The sequence below is a fragment of the Bombina bombina genome, chromosome 8 (assembly GCF_027579735.1).
Source record: "Bombina bombina isolate aBomBom1 chromosome 8, aBomBom1.pri, whole genome shotgun sequence".
NCBI classification, from domain to species: domain Eukaryota; kingdom Metazoa; phylum Chordata; class Amphibia; order Anura; family Bombinatoridae; genus Bombina; species Bombina bombina.
In genome coordinates, this window is record NC_069506.1 from 199722860 (window position 1) to 199742859 (window position 20000).

General features: G+C 40.0%; 1 protein-coding gene across 1 annotated transcript in view; it reads right to left on the reverse strand.

Moving 5' to 3' along the window:
- The window catches only part of TBC1D17 (TBC1 domain family member 17), a gene marked incomplete in the record, with an annotated part of 286719 nt that overhangs the window by 228376 nt on the left and 38343 nt on the right, over positions 1-20000 (reverse strand). Inside the window, 1 exon segment of the mRNA XM_053690831.1 lies at positions 17545-17619. Coding sequence (XP_053546806.1) covers positions 17545-17619 — 75 coding nt within the window.

A 20000-nucleotide genomic window follows, 5' to 3' on the forward strand; every position in this document is an offset into this window, starting at 1 on the left:
CCTGGTCTACTTGAATCTGGGGAGACAAGTCTGCATAATCCCCATTCCACTGTTTGAGCATGCACAGTTGCAATGGTCTTAGATGAATTTGAGCAAAAGGAACCACGTCCATTGCTGCAACCATTAATCCTATTACCTCCATTCACTGAGCTATGGAAGGCTGAGGAATAGATTGAAGAACTTGACAAGCGTTTAGAAGCTTTAACTTTCTGACCTCTGTCAGAAATATTTTCATTTTTACAGAATCTATTATTGTTCCCAGAAAAGGAACCCTTGTGGACGGGGACAGGGAACTCTTTTCTATGTTCACCTTCCACCCGTGAGACCTGAGAAAGGCTAATACAATGTCTGTATGAGCCCTTGCTTGCATTAGAATGTCTAGGTAAGGTGCTACAGCAATGCCCCTCGGCCTTAGCACCGCTAGAAGGGACCCTAGCACAGCAAAATATAGCCACCGATCTCCGGTGCAGAGAGGGCCACAGAGTGGCTCTCTCTGCACCGGATGGCTAAAAAAGGTTATTGCAGGATGCCTCGATATCGAGGCATCACTGCAATAACCGGAAAGCAGTTGGAAGCGAGCAGGATCGCTTCCAGCTGCTTTCCAGACCGAGGACGTGCAGGGTACGTCCTTGGTCTTTAACTGACTTTTTTTTGAGGACGTACCCTACACGTCCTCGGTCGTTAAGGGGTTAATGTGTAAATAACCAAACGTTTCAGCCCTCACATGAGCTTTTGTCAATGGTAAACATAAGCCAGTTTTTGCTGGATACGGAACCCATCCGTTTGGATCCTTCACCACTTGCTATTGTTTATTTATTTAGCAGTGCACCAGGTTGTTGCTGTTCTGAGGAGTGCCGTTTCCACTACTCTCTATCTATATCTATCTATCTATATCTATATCTATATCTATCTATCTATATCTATATCTATATATCTATATCTATATCTATATCTATATCTATATCTATATCTATATATCTATATCTATATCTATCTATCTATATCTATATCTATCTATCTATCTCTATATCTATCTATCTATCTCTATCTCTATCTCTATCTCTATCTCTATATCTATATATATATATACACACACACACATACACACACACACGTGTGAAGAGGTACTTACAAAAAATACAGGAGAATCCTGTAAGGCTGGTGTCGCTGACGTGGAACGAAAATCCTGTACACCCACTGGTAAGTTAATCCTTACGCGTTTCGAAGTATAAGGTTACTTCTTCATCAGAAACGCGTAAGGATTAACTTACCAGTGGGTGTACAGGATTTACTTTCCACGTCAGCGACACCGGCCTTACAGGATTCTCCTGGATTTTTTGTAAGCACCTCTTCACACCGGTAACGATACCTAGCCTGATTATAAGTGTTAATTTTTATGCTCCAAGAGTGTATTGGACATTGAGAAACATGTACAGTAAGATTCTGTAGTGTTAAATAAACGTTTCTACTATGTAACCACAGCACAGGTAGCTAATTTTATTTTAACTATTTTGTGGTTTGTATTTTTAATCTCCAAGAGTGTATTGGACATTGAGAAACATGTACAGTAAGATTCTGTAGTGTAAAATAAACCATTCTCTACATGGTTTACACAATGTAGAGAAAATAACTCATTGTGTAAACCATTTACAAATCTACACAAGTCAGAAGACTTGCTTTTTTTTGTAAATGGTTTACACAATACATTTTGGATTTAGTGGAGGATTTTAAACTCACTTTTCGTCTCCCCATATTTTAAATTGCTGTTGTATTTCCCCCAGAAAACAACTTTATCAAGCAGTGATTCAACCTACTCCCAGCTGATGAGTGGCAATAACCACAAAACAGCTGTCCTGGGATTGGTTTGAATCACTGTACTCCCCCTAGCTAAGCTTAGAAGCTGTGTAATGCTGTGATGCTATGGCGTAAAGGGAAGTCTGCATTAAAAAGTAGGCTTGAAGTAAAAAAGTGAGTCATTGTGAACCTCATTTGCATATCTCACCCAGAATCCCACAGGCAGCTGTAGGTCTTTCATCTAAGGGACTTGCCTTCCAAGTAAGCATAACTTTGCCCTCCGGATGTTGCTATATACATATGCAGTACGTTTGCCGTGTCTGAGCCTGGATTTCCCCTGCTAATAAGCCCTTTGAGGGAAAACTGCACGGAGCTTCACATTTGTGCGGCCATGCTGGTGTCTGGCTCGGCTCCGCCCCCCCCCAAGTGTGTTTTTAATAAAGTGGTTTTATTTTTCATTTGTATATTAAAAGTTATGTTTTAATTTGCATTTCCCCCCTTTCACATGTGTTAATGAGTCCATTAAGTTCCCATATATATATATAAGACTTATGCACATATGCAGTTTTTTTACTTTAACACTTAACCCATTGAGTGCTGATAGTGTAGTCTTTTTTTGAAGCTTATGTTTTCTTAACCTTTCCTCAAATTCTTGTTTACAATCGACATTTACTACATAGCACCATACTTAATATCCACTAATAATATGGTGGATTATTAGTAATATAAGGGTTAAAGCTAATTTCAAGCTATTGGTTTCTTTTTCTCCTTTGTTACACAACAGGTCAACACCATGGGGTTTTACCTCTGTGGTTTAACTTTCCAGAGAACATGGTAAACAACAAATAAGCTTGATGGCACTTACATTGAAATTGCTAAATCTGGCATGTAGGGTATTTAAAGTATCCCAGCTTGCTGGTAACTGGCACAATGCTTTCTCCCAATGGATCATGATGAAACAACCAGTGACAGATCAAAGGAACGCATTGGAGCAGATTATTTATTTTAAAGCAACAACCGCCCTTTTCATTTAGAAATTTTGTATAAGAGCCACACAACTTGTGTGTTGATTTCTATATTATCTTTAAAGTTAGACATAAGCTAGTATTGTATACAAAATTAATGTATCTGTTTTTTTATTTTTAGGAAGGATGTAAACTTAAGTAACCCCCAAGCAACACCAGGAGTACCCCTTGAGAAAAAGAAATCCAAGCAACACTAAGAGAAACTTAGAGAACATAGGAGTTTTACTTTGATAAATGCAGTAGAAGTACAACCAAGCCATAGCTTAATGTGTATGTAGCAAATTTATTTTTAAACCCGTATAATAGATTATAAATGCAACAAATACACAAATGTATTAGAGTTTGACTCCCCAGTGAGATTTCCCTTAATCTGAATAGGTGAGATAATATGCTTTGGCCAAAAAAAGTACTTAAAAAAAATGTTGTATAGATTTAGGGAAAATCTGCAGAATTAAATATTGTATTGTCTAATACATTTAGCTTTACAGATTGCACAATATCACATTCGTAGAAGATTAGTTAAGCGAATAATCTACAGGTGTAGCAGGAATATCACAATTTTGATCTCTTGATATATACAAAAACAGCCCCTCTACAAAAAAAGGCAACTTAACCGACTAAAAGGGCACCTCACTAAAGCAGACAATAGTGAGAGAGAGAGAGCCAGTAAACCAGCTGCATTTATCTTCAAAAACACTGTGGTGACTAATATAAAAAAAAGGATGCTTTAAAAAATAAAAAAAGAGAGAACTATGAACAGCAACAGTTTCTTCAGGCTATAAACTCCATTACCACATTTTTATTCTTGCAGCAGGTAATGAGAGACCTGGTAAAAACAGGGGGTTTTACAGCAGAGAGTAAAAAATGGTCATACAACAATAAAAAATAATATTTACAACTTAATCAAAAATACATGCATCAAACTTTAAAAAGGGCAGGGTGTCGTGCGGCAGCCATGATTGTCCGCATAAACTAGAAGCTTTGCATTTTAGATAAATAATCCGCCAAGTATCTACTACTAAATTAGAAGTCTCCTAATATAAATGCCAGATAAGTATGTCTGAACTGACACAGCATTGAAAGACATTTTAATGAATGACATACACCCAAGCTAGAGCCCTAGACTGGATTGTTAGACGTTGTGAACAACGGAAACAGTTCTTCCATCATGGAGCCTGTGGAAACATGGGAGGCTAACATTCAGTCACTATTAATGGAGCATTTCCATAGCCTTGAGAAACAACTGAACACAGTGATGGCTCAAATTCACCTGACAAGCGGCCAATCTATTTCCTACAGCAGGGCGCATGCAGAGGAGGAGATTACAAACTTGGACGATGTGTCTGTACAAGATGACACTACACTAGGGATATCGTTTTTCAGGGCCAATACAGATTATTGACCTCCTTTCAGGACGATATTCTGTACATTTAAAGTTTTGAAAAATCAAAACAATTTCTACACAAATCTGGTATAAACTGAACATGCTTATTAAAATTTTAAACATTAAAAGTAAACTGGGACAAATAAAGTGATTGAAAATTAACTTGTTAAATGGCTTTCCAAAAGAAAAATTGCATAAATCCCTTTTAAACTGCACACTGATATAAAATTAAATTTAAGTCACTAGTGCAAACCTCTTTATGTATTGCTGACCCCTATGAGCAAATCAAAAGTAATTTAGCTCTGTCTACTTCAGGGAAACGATGTAGCTTTAAGTGCCACTTAGATTACTTTTTCCATTTCATAAATCATATATGTTTATTTATGCAAGTCCATCTACAGACCTGCCATTGGTGGTATGGTAGTTGGTAACTGAGCTCCCAGGAACACCTGGGCTTGGACTCTTATCAGTGCCATTTATTATTAGATGCTATGTCCAGCTTATATGTGCTATAGAGGATTTGTGTGATGGTTTGTGTCACTTAAAACTACATAGTTTCCCTGAAGTACAGTAAATTTCTTTTGATTTTCTCCATATCGGTATGTTTCTGATATTTCAGAAATTCCAAATATCGGCCGCTCCGATATATATCAGTCTATCCCTACACTACCCCCTCAGGCAGACCAACCTCCGGCAGCCATGGAGAGAGTGCACTTGTTCTCACAAGGAGAGTGGAGCCCTAAGGCAGCTGCAAAAGGAATCAATACTATGAAAATGGCTTGGAGGAAGCAAACTAAAGGCACCGATCGGCTCAAATCACCTAAGGCGAAAGGCTGCAACATACCGGAGGACAAAATGGCGGCACATAAGGCGCTGGTATTAACCCGGCACAATCATCAAAGAGGCGAGATGAGTTTTCCCCGTAGACAAGTGAGCCACATGCTACACAGTAGAAGCCTACTAAAAATATGCAGGAACATGATCGGCCTCCAAGACCTCTGGAATTTTAACGACACAGATATTGTAGATAGCGAGGAGATGGGAAAGATCGAGACCGGAGGGTCGCCACCTGGGCCAGCTCATCTATTTCCTCCGAGAGCACTAGAGACCCACAGACATAGCGGCGCAGCTACTTCCCTTCCTATCAACTGGAACGATCCAAAGCAGCTATGTATGGCACTACTCACACTTGAGGTCACTCAGATTGCCACAAAATTCAAATCCAGAATTGGGTAAAAACTTGGAGACGTTAGTTCACTAAACAGTATGTTATATTTGTGTTACTGCCACTGTCTCAATAAGACACTAGTACACCATCAACAAGTTGCAGAGAGACCTGGCTGAATCTGTTGCATGACTGACCATAGAAGGTTACACGATAAAGACCTGATACCAGCACTTGTCTACCAAGCTTATTAGGTTTTCATACTAACGAACCTACCTGAGCTATGCAGATAACACTTGTTTTTCTTTCAGGACTTAAGGTTATATAACCAAGTTTAACACGCTCCTTTTTTTTTCCATTCTAATTACTGTACATTTGACTCTTGCTCTGCCAGTCCTTATAGTCTACATCAGTTTGGCTACAAAAATGTTAAATACACTTTTAAATTGGGAAATTGCCTCTAGACACGTTTTAAGTTTTTCATTAGTTTGTTCAATAAAGCATGCAAGCATTTACTGACTGCCTCATACCACCTAGCCCCTGGCATCATAGTTCTAGATTTTACTCCATGTGCTTATATGCCCTAATTTGCAATAGTTAATGTTTATTACCAGATAAAGATGCTATCTATAGTAAAAGATCCCTTCCTACTGCTCCCAAATATAGAGACAGTGTACTATCTAGGGCTGCAACTAACGATTATTTACATAATCGATTAATCGGCCGATTATTTTTTCGATTAATCGACTAATCGGATAAAAAGAGAATCAATAATAGTTTTCTATGTTTTAAATTAAATCCACATAATGAGTGTTACAAATATAAACTTCAGACTAAAACTTTACATTAACACAACTATTTCTTCAATTTTTAAGCAGCAGAGCATAGTTTTATAATTAAACAAAACAAAACCACAAACTGTTTGAAAAGAGGTAGAACTAGAAAGAGTTAGACTATCACTGTTAATAACATTCTGTTATTCACTCTTTCAGAAACTTTGCATTGAAATGCAAAAATCTTCTGGCTAAGGCTGGTTCTCTGTTTGCAGCTATAATTCCTGCAGCAGAGAAAATGCTGTTGAGGTGTATAAGTAGGGTTTTGCCAATTTCACCAAAGTGGGATATTTATCTTTGTTAGCTCTTCACCAATGCTAAGTGTTTTCTACCTTGGCAAGGGGCCTCTCAATAAAGTAACCCTAACATAAACATATCTTGAATATCTCTATGCAATGGTAAATAACCAGCAATTAGGTTAGGGGAAATATCTAGTCCGCTCTAAAAATAACGAATATATACTTATAAAGGTTGAATCTGGTACATATCACAATTTATTAAAAATATAAAAAAACAAAATCAAAAGCGCTAAGGACTGTATATCAATAACAGGACAAAGCCTTACACATTTATTTATACAGTACATATAATCAGCAATAGCAAGCATCCGTTAATAATTGTGCAAACAGATAATAGTGCACATCAATTTAAATAACTCCCATCAATCTAGGGGCAAGGTGTAAACAACAAGCTCAGCACTATATCATGCAAAGCATAGTTCCAAATCACCAGATTTAATATAAACAATCCAAATGATGACTATTATATCTGGGTTACACATAAGCCAGGGGTAGTTGTAAACTTATACTGTCCTGAAAAAGTGAAAAGTAGATGCCTGTAGACGTCCTTTAGGCTAAGGACATAACCATAAAACACAATACCATGTGCAGGAGTTCATTGGAGTGAAGCAGCTGGTGTTGTGCACAGACCAACTAATTGCAAACCGATTAATCAATTATGAGATTCGTTGACAACTATTTTCATAATCGATTATTATCGATTATGACGATTAGTTGTTGCAGCTCTAGTACTATCCAATGTCTATTACAATAATCTGTAATACTAAATGTAAGTCTCCTCACCTGAAAAACAGAATTTATGCTTACCTGATAAACTACTTTCGCTTGCGGTGTATCAAGTCCACGGATTCATCCTTACTTGTGGGATATTCTCATTCCCGACAGGAAGTGGCAAAGAGAGCACACAGCAGAGCTGTCCATATAGCTCCCCTCTGGCTCCGCCCCCCCCAGTCATTCGACCGACGGTTAGGAGAAAAAGGAGAAACCATAGGGTGCAGTCGTGACTGTAGTTTAAACAAGAAATATTGACCTGACTTAATTGCCAGGGCGGGCCGTGGAGAAAGTAATTTATCAGGTAAGCATAAATTCTGTTTTCTCTTGCAAGGTGTATCCAGTCCACGGATTCATCCTTACTTGTGGGATACCAATACCAAAGCTTTAGGACACGGATGAAGGGAGGGAACAAGTCAGGTAACCTAAACGGAAGGCACCACTGCTTGCAAAACCTTTCTCCCAAAAATAGCCTCCGAAGAAGCAAAAGTATCGAATTTGTAAAATTTGGCAAAAGTATGCAGTGAAGACCAAGTCGCTGCCTTACAAATCTGTTCAACAGAAGCCTCATTCTTGAAAGCCCATGTGGAAGCCACAGCTCTGGTGGAATGAGCTGTAATTCGTTCAGGAGGCTGCTGCCCAGCAGTCTCATAAGCCAATCGGATGATGCTTTTCAACCAGAAGGAAAGAGAGGTAGCAGTCGCTTTCTGACCTCTCCTTTTACCAGAATAGACAACAAACAAAAGATGATGTTTGTCTGAAAGCCTTAGTTGCTTGAAAATAGAAGTTGCTTGTAAATAGAATTTCAAAGCACGAACCACATCAAGATTGTGTAAAAGCCGTTCCTTCTTAGAAGCTGGATTAGGACACAGGGAAGGAACAATGATTTCCTGGTTAATGTTCTTGTTAGAAACAACTTTAGGAAGAAAACTTATCTGCATGGAACACCAGATAGGGTGAATTACACTGCAAAGCAGACAATTCTGAAACTCTTCGAGCAGAAGATATAGCTACCAAAAACAAAAAACTTTCCAAGATAATAACTTAATATCTATGGAATGTAAAGGTTCAAACGGAACCCCTTGAAGAACTAAATTAAGACTCCATGGAGGAGCCACAGGTTTATAGACAGGCTTGATTCTTACTAAGGCCTGTGCAAACGATTGAACGTCTGGTACTTCTGCCAGACGCTTGTGTAACAGGATAGACAGAGCAGATATCTGTCCCTTTAAGGAACTAGCTGACAAGCCTTTCTCCAATCCTTCTTGGAGAAAAGACAATATCCTTAGAATCCTAATCTTACTCCACGAGTAACCCTTGGATTCACACCAACAAAGATATTTCCGCCATATCTTATGGTCAATTTTCCTGGTGACAGGCTTTCTAGCCTGGATCAGAGTATCTATAACTGATTCAGAGAACCCACGCTGAGATAGAATTAAGCGTTCAATCTCCAAGCAGTCAGTTGTAGAGAAACTAGATTTGGATGCTTGAATGGACCCTGTATTAGAAGATCCTGCCTCATTGGCAGTGTCCACGGTGGGACAGATGACATGTCCACTAGGTCTGCATACCAAGTCCTGCGTGGCCACGCAGGCGCTATCAGAATTACCGAAGTCTTCTCCTGTTTGATTCTGGCTACCAGCCGAGCGAGAAGGGGAAACTGTGGAAAGACATAAGCCAGACTGAAGGACCAAGGCGCTACTAGAGCATCTATCAATGCCGCCTTGGGGTCCCTGGACCTGGATCCGTAAAGAGGAAGTTTGGTATTCTGACGGGACACCATCAGATCCAATTCTGAAATGCCCCATAGCTGGGTCAGCTGAGCAAAAACCTCCGGGTGGAGTTCCCACTCCCCCGGGTGAAAAGTCTGTCGACTTAGAAAATCCGCCTCCCAGTTGTCTACTCCTGGGATGTGAATTGCAGATAGATGGCAGGAGCGATCCTCCGCCCACCTGATTATTTTGGTTACTTCCTTCATCGCTAGGGAACTCTTTGTTCCTCCCTGATGATTGATGTACGCTACAGTCGTGATGTTGTCCGACTGAAACCTGATATATTTTGCCGCCGCTAGTTGCGGCCAAGCCTGGAGCGTGTTGAATATCGCTCGCAGTTCCAAAATCTTTATCGGAAGAAGAGACTCTTCCCGAGACCATAGGCCCTGAGCTTTCTGGGAGTCCCAGACCGCGCCCCAGCCTAACAGACTGGCGTAGGTCGTTACAATAATCCACTCCGGTCTGCGGAAGCTCATTCCCTGAGACAGGTGATCCTGAGACAACCACCAGAGAAGAGAATCTCTGGTTTTCTGGTCCAGTTGTATTTGAGGAGACAAATCTGCATAATCCCCATTCCACTGTTTGAGCATGCACAGTTGCAGTGGTCTGAGATGTATTCGAGCTAAAGGGACTACGTCCATTGCCGCTACCATTAATCAGATTACCTCCATGCACTGAGCTACAGATGGCCGAGGAATGGAATGAAGAACTCGGCAAGTAGTTAAAAGTTTTAATTTTCTGACCTCCGTCAGAAATATTTTCATTTCTACCGAGTCTATTAGTGTTCCCAGGAAGGGAACCTTTGTGAGCGGGGACAGAGAACTTTTTTCGACGTTCACCTTCCACCCGTGAGACCTTAGAAAGGCCAGAACAATCTCCGTGTGAGCCTTGGCTCTGGGAAAAGACGACGTCTGTATTAAGATGTCGTCCAGATAAGGTGCTACTGCAATGCCCCGCGGTCTTAGTACCGCCAGAAGGGACCCTAGCACCTTTGTGAAAATTCTGGGAGCGGTGGCCAACCCGAAGGGAAGGGCCACGAACTGGTAATGCTTGTCCAGAAAGGCGAACCTTAGGAGCTGATGATGATGATGATCTTTGTGGATAGGAATATGTAGGTACGCATCCTTTAGATACACGGTAGTCATATATTGACCTTCCTGAATCATGGGTAAGATTGTCCGAATGGTCTCCATCTTGAAGGATGGAACTCTGAGGAATTTGTTTAGAATTTTTAGATCCAGGATTGGCCTGAAAGTTCCTTCCTTTTTGGGAACCACAAACAGGTTTGAGTAAAAACCCAGTCCTAGTTCTGTAATTGGAACTGGATATATCACTCCCATCTTGAGAAGGTCTTCTACACAGCGTAAGAACGCCTCTTTCTTTGTCTGGTCTGTAGACAGACGAGAAATGTGGAACCTTCCCCTTGGAGGAGAGTCCTTGAATTCTAGAAGATATCCCTGAGCAACAATCTCTAATGCCCAGGGATCTGGAACATCTCTTGCCCAAGCCTGACCCAAGAGAGAGAGAGTCTGCCCCCTAACAGATCCGGTCCCGGATCGGGGGCTACCCCTTCATGCTGTCTTAGTATCAACCGCAGGCTTTTTGGCCTGTTTACCCTTGTTCCAGCCCTCCAAAGGTTTCCAAGTTGCTTTGGGCTGTGAAGCGTTACCCTCTTGCTTTGCGGTTGCAGAGGTTGAAGCAGGACCGCTCCTGAAGTTGCGAAAGGAGCGAAAATTAGGCTTGTTTTTAGCCTTAAAAGGCCTATCTTGCGGGAGGGCATGGCCCTTTCCCCCAGTGATATCCGAGATAATCTCTTTCAACTCGGGACTGAAAAGGGTCTTTCCCTTGAAAGGAATATTTAGTCATTTTGTTTTGGACGACACATCGGCCGACCATGACTTGGGCCAAATCAGCCAGTTTTAGAGCATTAATTCTATCCATGACTTCGTCATATGAAGTCTCCCTCTGGAGCGACTCCTCCAGCGCCTCAAACCAAAAAGCCGCTGCAGTAGTTACAGGAATAATGCAGGCAATAGGTTGGAGAAGGAAACCTTGTTGAACAAATATTTTCTTTAGTAAACCTTCTAATTTTTTTATCCATAGGATCTTTGAAAGCACAACTGTCTTCAATTGGTATGGTTGTGCGCTTGGCAAGTGTTGAAACTGCCCCCTCTACCTTAGGGACCGTCTGCCACACGTCCCGCCTGGGATCAGTTATGGGGAACATTTTCTTAAAGATAGGGGGGGGGGACAAAAGGTACACCTGGTCTCTCCCATTCCCTATCAACAATATCCGCCACCCTCTTAGGGATCGGAAACGCATCAGTGTATACAGGGACTTCTAGAAATTTGTCCATTTTACACAATTTCTCTGGGACCACCATAGGGCCACAATCATCCAGAGTTGATAAGACCTCCCTAAGCAGTACGCGGAGGTGTTCCAATTTAAATGCTAGTAAATCTGATTCTGCCCGCTGAGAAACTTTTCCTAAGTCAGAAATTTCTCCCTCAGACAGTACATCCCTCGCCCCTACTTCAGAGTGTTGTGAGGGTACATCAGATAAACCTCCCAAAGCTTCCGACTGCTCCTCATCTGTTCTCAAAACAGAGCTATTGCGCTTTTTAGGGAAAACTGGCAGCTTGGATAGAAAGGCCGCAAGGGAATTATCCATGACTGCCGCCAGTTGTTGCAATGTAATAGGTGCCAATGCACTAGAGGTACTAGGTATCGCTTGAGCGGGCGTAACTGGTGATGACACATGGGGAGAGGAAGGCGGACTATCCTCATTACCTTCAGTCAAAGAATCATCTAGGGCTATATTTTTAAGTGACACAATATGATCTTTAAAGTGTATAGACACGTTAGTGCACTTGGGACACATTTTGAGTGGGGGTTCCACCATGGCTTCTGAACACATAGAGCAAGGCTTTTCCTTAGTGTCAGACATGTTTAACAGATTAGTAATATACACAAGCAGGCTTGGAAAAACACTTTATCAAGCAAAAAATACAATATGCAATAAATGGTACTGTGCCTTTAAATAATAAAAGCGCACACAATTTTACAAAACGGTGAAAAATTAACCAAATCTCTTGAAATTTTTACAGTATGTGCCTAATGCTTCGATGTGATTGCACAGCAAGTTTCAGCCTGATTAACCCTTTAATGCCCAAACCGGAGCCGCCTAAAGCAAACAACCGGTTAATAAACTACAGCACCTTGCCACAGCAGCCTGCTGTGGCCCTACCTTCCCTTAAGGATTGAATCAGAGAAAATCAAGCCTCCTGAAGTCCTCAAGCAGTCTCTGGACCCATGTGAAGCAGCATGTAAGGAAATCTGTCAGAATAAACTGCGCAACTGAGGCGCGAAATTAGGCCCCTCCCACTCCACAGCTGTGGGGGCCTTCAGAGCCCCATTTAGGTGACTAAAAATAATGCCATGTGGATTAAAACCCCAAATAAAACACCAAAGTGCTTTAAAAGTGTCAATAAAGAGTATTTTGTCAAATAAAATAATCAATTGCCCTGCAAAATTGATAACCAGTCTAATGAGCCCTCTTAAATAAGCCTCTAGTTCTATACTAAGTCTCAGAACATGGCTTACCCTTCCCACATGGGGAATCTTGTCAGTCTTCTAGCATTATCTTGTCTTAACTAGAAAAAAGATGACTGAAACATACCTCAAAGCAGTTAAGCCTGCAAACTGTTCCCCCCAACTGAAGTTTTCTGGTACTCCTCAGTTCTGTGTGGGAACAGCAATGGATTTTAGTTACAACATGCTAAAATCATCTTCCTCTCAGCAGAATTCTTCATCACTTTCTGCCAGATAGTAAATAGTACAAACCGGCACTATTTAAAAATAACAAACTTTTGAATGAAGATATAAAAACTACAAATCTAACACCACATTCACTTAACCCTCCCGTGGAGATGCTACTTGTTAGAGCGGCAAAGAGAATGACTGGGGGGGCGGAGCCAGAGGGGGAGCTATATGGACAGCTCTGCTGTGTGCTCTCTTTGCCACTTCCTGTAGGGAATGAGAATATCCCACAAGTAAGGATGAATCCGTGGACTGGATACACCTTGCAAGAGAAATAATGCTTCTAAATTACCTATATAAAGCATCAAAGTAGCTACTCATGCAAGGGGGCAAATCCTTAATAAGCATTACCATGAATAACATTATTGTTAGTAGATCCAGTTTTTATCTGCTCTTGCTTGAATCACTTACTATCCCCTGGACAAGATAGCCTTAAGCGAGGTACAGGCTGAATCCCTCCTAAGACTATATTCTCCCCCTCACCTGTTGAATAGAATACTAAATATTATACTCTTCAATATGTTTTGCACCATTTAGTCTGCTCTATTTGATATATATTCATATATCAGAAGGAGTTCTTATGACTCGGGTATCGGTTTGATTGTTTTGTATCAATCAGGAATATTGCATGCAATCAAGACAACATGAGGCAGAAGGTGTTACCAAGAAACTTGATGACCACATCGGGTGAGCCAATAACAAAAAGGGATATATGTACAGCCACTAAATAGCAGCTAGCTCCAAGTAGTGCACTGCTGCTTGTAACCCTACCTAGGTATGCTTTTCAGCTAAGGATATTAAGAGAAGGAAGCAATTTTGATAACAGAAGTAAACTGGAAAGTTGTTTCAAAAGTGCATGCTTTTCTGGATTATGAAAAGAAACTGGGTTTTATCTCCCTTTAAATTATGCAACTGGTAGATTAAGATCCTCTGTATTTATGATCTTAGCACCAGAACTCCATCTGCAATGTTTCCTAGGAGTGCAGCAGTTAGAACGTGATAGGATAAAATAGGCAAATCCTCCTGTCTACAAAAGCACACAACTAATCAGCAGAAAATAATCTGCACTGGGGCATAGGTTGTCTGGCTTCAACAACCCAAATGCCTGAAGCCTGAGAGTCACTGGCCTTTGCAACATCACATACAGAAAAGTTTAGGTCCAGAGTAACTATTAAGAGCTCTCTCCCAGTAAGAACAATTGAAATGGATATTGCAGCAGACATCTTGATTACAAAAAACCCAGCCAATCTCCAGGCCTGCAAAGCCCAAACCAGATCGAAGATTACTCCTTTGTCTGTTAACTTCAGGTTGAGAAATCACATTTTTACACACATACATACATACATACATACATAAAGTCATGGATAGGATTGCACAATCATACCATAAGTAATGCCACGGTGCACTGCTAGTATCATAACTAGTTTCTCACAAAAAGCAGGCAGCCCACTGGTCTTTGCAATAAAAAATAGAATTTATTTCATCAGTTTAAAAAACAAACGTTTCGGCACTGCATTGTGCCTTTGTCAATGTTACACCACAAAAAGAGTACAAGGACAGAGTGCAACTAAGCACCCAGAATCAGATAACAATACATTTAAAACAAACCCCCTTAAATAGAGGAAATACCCGCTTAACCTTTACCGCCATTCCTGTTTGCACGCTCATTCAATCTCCTAATTCTGACGTCACGCCGACACGTTAGCCGTGCCTAGCGTGAGGACGCATAGCACAGCGTTGTCTTGACAACGTCAGAAGCATCACGTCGGCGTGTAAGCCGAATACCAAGAGATCACCAGGGGATAAACTGCGCATGTTCAGAAAATCATAGTTTCATGAAGCGCAGCGGTTGCTATAAGCAACCAACGTAAACAAGCAACCTGTTGAGACAAGAGCCGCTCCGGGTGTATCTTAGTATGTGGCTTAGATGGAGGCAATTACAATGTGTTAATTGTCAGATTTCAAACCCAAATGCACAAATCAATTATGTACTAATAATGATCAACAAAATTGCATATTCAGAATTACAGCTCATATGCCTATTGTGTAATGGGGTAAATACATCTTGAAAATAAAATCACATCAGCAAAGATGTTTATAGAATTGGACCAGGGATATATGACAGATATATATGCAGAAGAAATTCATGATCATGTAGTTACTAATAGGACGTGACTCAATTACGTAATAAAAATTAAAAAATTAATAAAAACTAATAGTCAGTCTATGTACCCATCGAACCCATAAATGTTTAAATTGTGCACAGTGTTGTGCCACCGGTTGGTCCGAGTCACCATTCTTCAGAGCTTCACGAATAGCGTGGCGATGATTTGCCATCCTGTCACGGAAGGAAGTTATCGTTTTCCCTATATATACACAAGTGAACACGGGCAAGTCAGCATGTAGATCACAAAGGTGCTGGTACAACTAAGACGATGGTTTATTTTAAACCGTTGATTTTTGTGGGGATGTTGAAAAGTGTCTCCCTTACAAATACTGTTGCATGTCGTAGACCACCCTTGGCGCCAAGAAGATGACCGCGCCAAGGGTGGTCTATCGTAGGGCAAGGAACTTGAGGGATATCCTTGTCAAATCAGATCCTGTGGACCACTACAAAAAGGAAACGTGGCTGAAGTCATCTAAGAAAGGTTGCTTCCCCTGTGGGAGTTGTACGACATGCAACAGTATGTGTAAGGGAGACACTTTTCAACATCCCCACAAAAAACAACTGTTTAAAATAAACCATCGTCTTAGTTGTACCAGCACCTTTGTTATCTACATGCTGACTTGCCCGTGTTCACTTGTATATATAGGGAAAACGATAACTTCCTTCCGTGACAGGATGGCAAATCATCGCCACGCTATTCGTGAAGCTCTGAAGAATGGTGACTCGGACCAACCGGTGGCACGACACTGTGCACAATTTAAACATCCGGTGTCAAGTATCAGATCAATGCTAATTGATAATATCCCACCCAATCCAAGGGGTGGTGATAGAGGAAAGAAATTACTCCAATGCGAGAGCAGGTGGATACATAAATTGGGAACTATGACCCCAAGAGGACTCAACACCACCTTGGACTTTAGCCCTTTTTATTAATTGCTAAGCTAATGCCCACTTGCTACTGAGGGTCCTTGGATGTCCACTGTTTGGATAACTACCATACTCCTATGGGTTCGATGGGTACATAGACTGACTATTAGTTTTTATTAATTTTTTAATTTTTATTAAATAATTGAGTCAGGTCCTATTAGTAACTACATGATCATGAATTTCTTCTGCATATATATCTGTCATATATCCCTGGTCCAATTCTATAAACATCTTTGCTGATGTGATTTTATTTTCAAGATGTATTTACCCCATTACACAATAGGCATATGAGCTGTAATTCTGAATATGCAATTTTGTTGATCATTATTAGTACATAATTGATTTGTGCATTTGGGTTTGAAATCTGACAATTAACACATTGTAATTGCCTCCATCTAAGCCACATACTAAGATACACCCGGAGCGGCTCTTGTCTCAACAGGTTGCTTGTTTACGTTGGTTGCTTATAGCAACCGCTGCGCTTCATGAAACTATGATTTTCTGAACATGCGCAGTTTATCCCCTGGTGATCTCTTGGTATTCGGCTTACACGCCGACGTGATGCTTCTGACGTTGTCAAGACAACGCTGTGCTATGCGTCATCACGCTAGGCACGGCTAACGTGTCAGTGTGACGTCAGAATTAGGAGATTGAATGAGCGTGCAAACAGGAATGGCGGTAAAGGTTAAGCGGGTATTTCCTCTATTTAAGGGGGTTTGTTTTAAATATATTGTTATCTGATTCTGGGTGCTTAGTTGCACTCTGTCCTTGTACTCTTTTTGTGGTGTAACATTGACAAAGGCACAATGCAGTGCCGAAACGTTTGTTTTTTAAACTGATGAAATAAATTCTATTTGCTGGAGAGAGCCAAGTTAGCAGGAAACAGGGGCACACTTTAAAAATTAAATACTGCAGCCAATACAAATAGCATTACTATGTTTTCAGCGTATAGAAACTACAATCGTCTAGAATTTTGTATGCATGAGTAATAAGTGCTTTGTGCATTTCGGTCTGGGTGATCAAACAGCGAGATCTGCAAGGGGAAATGTTTACAGAATACACCTGAACACTACGCCCATGGAACACTCCTGTACAGCTTACTATGGGCCCGTTGATCAAAAACTCACCGGCATGGAGAGAAATCTCACAAATTCTTTGGGATTATTTTTTTTAAAACATATAATGTAGGAGTCTCTCGTTCACATCACAAACCCTACATAGCAACATAAACATCTCTCAAGATAAAATTTGTGTTTCTAATACTTAACGGACCTTGTTGTACTGACGAGACTTCTTAGATCATCTCGCCTGAGCAGAGAGCTTTAGATCATTAGGTCCTATCACAGATGTTTAAATGATCCTCTTTGAGGTTCTCTACTTACAAGTGTAAATTCCACATTGTTTTTTTAAGTGCAGTGTAGTTTTATAAGGAATTCTAATCTTTGCATTAAATATGGTGGGGGGGTTTCCTGCATAATTTCAATAAAATACATTTTCACCACACACACAGTTTTTATTTGGCAATGAGGAAATCCAGATAAATGCCTTGGATCACCTCATTGTGCATAGGAAACAACCACTCACTTTCTTAGTGTAGACAATCTGTGTTGATTCTCCATCCTCCTCTACAGGGGTCCACTGCAGGATCACATCCGAGGGCTTAAGAAAGAGAGAAGGATTTCATAAGAAAAGAAACAATACTGCTTAGTATTACAGATCTGAATATGACGGCAATAAAAAAAGAAAGTCCTGCAAGTCATTTCACCACTTCTATTTCAGCCATTTTCCACTGAGCTGTGCTGAATTTTTCTGTTTTTAAAAAGTCAGCACAATTTTTACTTTATTTGCTAAAGAATATTAGCTTTCATGAATGTCCCTTCATCACTAGGTGGTCGATCAAATTCCTTTTTTCTTAGGATTTTTACACAAAATTCACAAATTGAAGTCTATGAACATAAATAATTTGATTAGTTTTTTTAAAGGATTATTATTGACCACAATGGTTTTTGCCTATGCAAAGGGCTTAAACAAATAGCCAACCTTCATTTTCTTTCTTCTCTCTCTCAGTAATAAATTGCACTCAAATTGTAATCTAGCCCATAGACTGCTAAAGATGCATGCACACTCATCAGCCGTAGTCAGACCTTATTGGATCGTGATTTTTAAAATCCTGTTTGTTGCTAACAGTAACAAACTGCTACGATCCTGCCATAAGGTCTGACTACGGCTCTCCTTTTTCAAAGTATTTTATATTGTCTACTTATGCCCTTAAAGGGGCACTAAACCCACATTTTTTCTCTCATGATTCAGATAGAGAATACAATTTTAAACAACTTTCCAATTTACTTCTATTATCTAATTTGCTTAATTTGTTAGATATCCTTTGCTGAAGAAAGAGCAATGCACATGGGAGAGCCAATCACATGAGGCATCTATGTGCAGCAACCAATCAGCAGCTACTGAGCATATCTAGATATGCTTTTCAGCAAAGAATATCAAGGGAATAAAACAAATTAGATAATAGAAGTAGATTAGAAAGATGTTTAAAATTGCATTCTCTTTCTAAATCATGAAAGAATTTTTTTGGGTGTAATGTCCCTTTAAGGGTCTGTTTGTTTTTTATGTACACACATTATATTAAATCACTAAGTTTTTTACTTTATACTGTTGTTGGTATATTTCATTCACTGTATAACAGTTACAACTGTATCAGTCACTCCTTTTAACCCCTTACTAAGCAGGACAAGTTCCAGACCTATGAGGGATCCCTTTCTTCAAGAAGAAGTGTGGGAGGATACCAGATTGAGGAATCAGCCAGGAGTGAACACCTACTAACACAAGTGCTATTTAAATACCTCATATCGTGAGGTTAAAGGGACATTCAACACCCGCTATAACAATTTCATGTTGTGTAAACAGAATCCAAAATCCGCCTGCACCACATCCCTGCCTTGCTTCTATATACAACGTCCAAGTAATCCTCATCGTTTATAGCTTACCGTACTAACAAAATATGGCCGCCTAACTCCTCCCATTCATGCTTCTTCCCCATCACTCATCCCCTTCAGGCACGTTCATGTTATTTTCAGATGACGCTCTTCCTACGTCATTGCGCATGCGCATTTATTACAAACCGAGCGCGATCGCAATTACAAGAGCTGTAGGAGTCTTCTATTGCTCACTCCTAGACAACATCAGTGCTAATACGCATGCGCTAAGGTCCGTGAACACGCTTTCATTTTCAGTCCGAGGAATGGATCATGATTGGCTGATCCTTTCAAAAAGAAGGTCCCTACGTAACGGTGGGGGGAGTTAGGCAGCCATATTTAGTTAGTACGGTAAGCTATAACGATGAGGATTACTTGGACGTTGTATATAGAAACAAGGCAGGGATGTGGTGCAGGCGGATTTTGGATTCTGTTTACACAACATGAAATTATGTTATAGCGGGTGTTGAATGTCCCTTTAAACCAAATGAGTGTGGATATTTCACTTTCTGTTTGTGTGTACATTTATATAGAACGTATTACACTAGGGGTGCTTCTGTGTGCCTGTCTACCTCTATACCTTTTCAGACACTCAGGAGGGACCTCTTTCTCTTTACCAGAAGGGCTGCCAGACTTTGTGGCACACAGGAATAAGAACTATATGAACAATTATAGCTCCATAGACTATCCAGTTTAAATTGTATGGGACTATTCAGTACCTAATCAGTTTTGTCTTATAAACATATTCTTGTTAATGGATGGGAAAATATATATATATATATGAAATAAGACTAAAAGATTACTCATACTCTTTTAGCGCTGAATAATTATATATTTTTTTAATATACAATATATATATATATATATATATATATATATATATATATATATATATATATATATATATATATATATATACACATACATACACTTATTTAAAAGCATATTTTTCTGATAATATTCTTTGCAATTTAAATATATGTCGATATTATTGTGTGAGATATCTATGCCCAATCTTATTTGAACAGTGCAAGTATATTTAGCAAATTGAAG